Genomic DNA, 3,457 nt, shown 5'->3' with positions numbered 1-3,457 from the left:
TATATATATATATATATATATATATATATATATATATATATTTTTTTTTCCCCCCTTCTTTTGCAGATCGATAATCAACTGAACGAAGCTACCTTCCCAGTAGTTCTATATCCCAACTTGGAAAAGACTTTTGTGAATTATGCTGGAAGCCGTAGATTGAAGCATTGCTTAGAATTCTCATATCTGAAACAACGCAAATTAAGAAGCATTATTTACAAGTGCGTGCGCAATGCAAATGACATTATCGCTTGTTTTAACTGATATTTTTCATAATAATTTTCAAATGATATACTTTCAGAGGAATATGTGTCATCGTCAGGGAGTTTAATTTGAATATAGAAGAGGCCTTCCTCTGTTCTTTGATCAATTTAGTACCTAAGACACCGGAAACTAAACATTCGATTGCCGCGAAACTAAGAAGAGATGTGTCCAATATGCGCGTTTCTTCAATTCGCAAAATTAGTAATGTAATATCTATTCTTGCACGTAATTTAAGTACATCGTAAATGTATGGACACCATTTAATTCATGTGTTTGAATTATAGAATACAAACAGCAAAAGAAAAGATTTAATAGAGCAGATATACATCTCCCCGATAGCATTACGCTTGAGATTATTGGCTAATACAGATGGAACTAACGTGCGTAATTTCAACAACGTGCTTGGTTATCACAATGTTCTTCGATTTATTTTCGAGTATGCGGAGAAGGGTACGTTTAAGAGGGATGTTGAATTCAGGTAAGCGATTACAATTCGATGAAAATTGATAGAACTTGAAAGACGAACAATAGTAAGTTTCATAATTTTATTTAGATTGCCTGACTATCGAAAAAGTTTCATGACCGTGGATAACAAATGGTTCCTCTCCCATCTTTCACGTATCTATATGGCGCAGATTATGGAGCAGTTCCACGTGTTGGTCCGCTTAACTACTGTCCTGGGAAATCAGTATGGCTACAACTTTAAGTCGCCAGGGAGCAATTTCTGCGAGCCGGATTTGGTGAGCGATCAGAAATATGATATATGTCGCAAACGGATGGTACATCTTTCATTTTTATTAAAAACAACGTTAATTTGAGATGAATTTATAGCTATTAATGTGCGGGGACGAATCTGCGGAGAAATTGGCACATGAGGTCGCATGCGAGCTAGGATATGCTACGCCCGATGGTACACAAGCCTCATTTTTAAGTGGCCATGACGCTCACACGCTTCATTATAAGGTAAACGTTATAAAGGTGTGCAGTGGAACTAAAAATTAGCCGTTCCTTTCAGCTTTACAAAAAACTTGAATAGCTCATCTGTATCAGCTTTTAATCTTCGACATTAACTATCCGATGATTAAATCCTCGATTTCCGTAAGTCCAATAGAAATTGAATCATCATTATAAAAGAAAACTTCGATTTGACTTTTAGTATTTGCAGCTGAAAACACTCATAAGTTCCTTTTTATGTAGTAATTAATTAAACTGTTAAAATAAGAAGTTGAAACAGCCATTACATTTCATTCTAGATGAAAGATACAAATTATCGAAATCCAGATGTTCCGCCTTTGGCATTTTTACTCGATCATTCATTCGCTACAGAAATTGATTTGGAGACTTCTGGCTTGATCACTACGTCGACGAATAGTGAGTAAATCATTGCTGGTCGTAATGTACGAGTGGATGTAAGTGGGATCACATATCGTGCCGCGCACATCTGTTGATTTGCTCATTGCTGTTTCATTTCCGGCTCGACGTTTTTATTAAATCTCTTGCAAATGATAGGCATTCATCGAGAAGAATTAAGATATTTCTTCAAAACATTGGGAAAGAAAACATCTGTGCTCTTCAAGGCGGAAAGTTCTTGTTTGAAAACTTATTCGAAAGTAATAGCAGATATAATAAAAAGGTATCAACGCTATCGGCATTATTTTCTCTTGTGCATTATCGGTATTTAGTTTAAAGACAAATTATTCATCTTACAGGGCGCAAGAGGTGGGCCTCGTATCCAGAATGCGATTGCCGCGATATATTAATCCACATTTCGTGAGTATCAGGATGATAACTGTGACTTTCCATTCATCTTTTTTGTATTATTAACAATTAATATCTTGACTTAGGGCGTGGAGTCATTTTCGACGCATAAAGCGAAAGGAGCGTACTTATTAAACACTGTAAGTAAAGGTCACTGCGTTCAGAACGATTCTTATTGGGGACACGCTACGCTTCACAGCGACGGAAAATACATTACGCTCATATCTTTGCAGTAAGTTTAACAATATTTAATATCATGTCCTTAATATCAGTGGCAAAAAAATCTTAAAATTATTGCCGTGTTAATTTCTTCTGAGTCAGAATGTAAAACGAAATAAATCCTTGGATTTTTTTTTTAGACGAATATACTATATCGAGAAAGGAAATGCATGGGGATCATGGAATGTGAAATGGACTTTGGAAACTAATCAATTGCTGTCACCACCAACCATCACTAAGAATAAACTTGTTTTGCATATAGAGGTAACTATTCCGATTTATCTCGAAAATTGATTTGACAATTGATCTAAATACGGAGAATTATTGCACTGCGCTAAAAATTCTCAAGTTGGTTTACTGCATTGAACAGATTCGAATTTTAGATTCAACATTAGGAATTAAAGCAACCGAGAATTCTAGTGTTATTCAATTAGTCATTAAAGATAGTTACACTGAATTTTATTTCTAGAACGAGAAAGAGACATCGTCGTCTATGGTAGATTGGTATGTGGAGAGCGAGGCCGAGGACATCCTGAATTGGCTGTGTCGCAAAATGAACAATGCAATGATCCTGAACATGGAGAACAGCATTTGTTCCAAATGAGAATATTTGGAGTTGGTTAATGAGGCCACCGCAAGGAGGAAACAAAGAACAAAGAGGATGAAGAGATCAGTGTATTTACATATTTAGTTCGGCGTAATAAAAGTCTATACGGTGAATGCAAAAAAAAAGGAAAACGCTATATATATATATATCTCTCTCTAATGCCCTACACTTTATTATTATTATTATTATTATCATCATCATCATTATCATTTATCTTGCCAAAGTCAGATCGCATCTTCGTCTTGGATAAAGTACGTCTAGTTTATTTCATAATTTATTTACAAAAAGTCTTAGTAAATTACACTTACAGGCATCTCCACTCGAACTAAAGTAAATAATTTAAGAACTACATGTATTTAGATATCTATAGAATAGGATACTTTGGGGTCGGGGAGAAGCTGGGACCAGGGAAAGTGTTCTGTTTAACTTATCTCAACACGCTTCTAAATCGTATGTCTTCGCAAGAATTCGAGTCGTTTTAAACGGCTACACGTCGTATGTGAAAACTAAATCATCATTCCATCTCTCTTAAATTCATTCTTTCTACGAAACGAGGAAGTATACCAGTGGAAGGTGTGCGATGACGAGTTCGAATGCGTCTCTCTCTCTCTC

The 3,457-nt window shown here is 35.6% G+C and overlaps 1 protein-coding gene across 1 annotated transcript in view; it reads left to right on the top strand.

The window, feature by feature from the left end:
- The window catches only part of LOC105618819 (vacuolar protein sorting-associated protein 13A-like), a 16,580-nt gene extending 13,738 nt beyond the window's left edge, over window positions 1-2,842 (top strand). The window contains exons 40-50 of the mRNA XM_012200348.1: window positions 67-218; window positions 299-467; window positions 546-739; window positions 815-1,001; window positions 1,093-1,224; window positions 1,515-1,632; window positions 1,771-1,894; window positions 1,971-2,031; window positions 2,106-2,251; window positions 2,379-2,502; window positions 2,708-2,842. Coding sequence (XP_012055738.1) covers window positions 67-218; window positions 299-467; window positions 546-739; window positions 815-1,001; window positions 1,093-1,224; window positions 1,515-1,632; window positions 1,771-1,894; window positions 1,971-2,031; window positions 2,106-2,251; window positions 2,379-2,502; window positions 2,708-2,842 — 1,542 coding nt within the window. The remainder of the gene's footprint in view (window positions 1-66; window positions 219-298; window positions 468-545; window positions 740-814; window positions 1,002-1,092; window positions 1,225-1,514; window positions 1,633-1,770; window positions 1,895-1,970; window positions 2,032-2,105; window positions 2,252-2,378; window positions 2,503-2,707) is intronic.
- Window positions 2,843-3,457: the final 615 nt, after the last annotated feature.

Source organism: Atta cephalotes, assembly GCF_000143395.1.
Source record: "Atta cephalotes unplaced genomic scaffold scaffold00018, whole genome shotgun sequence".
In the NCBI taxonomy this organism is placed as follows: Eukaryota; Metazoa; Arthropoda; class Insecta; order Hymenoptera; family Formicidae; genus Atta; species Atta cephalotes.
The sequence above is the reverse complement of the archived record's forward strand: the minus strand, read 5'-3'. Positions and strand labels throughout refer to the sequence as shown.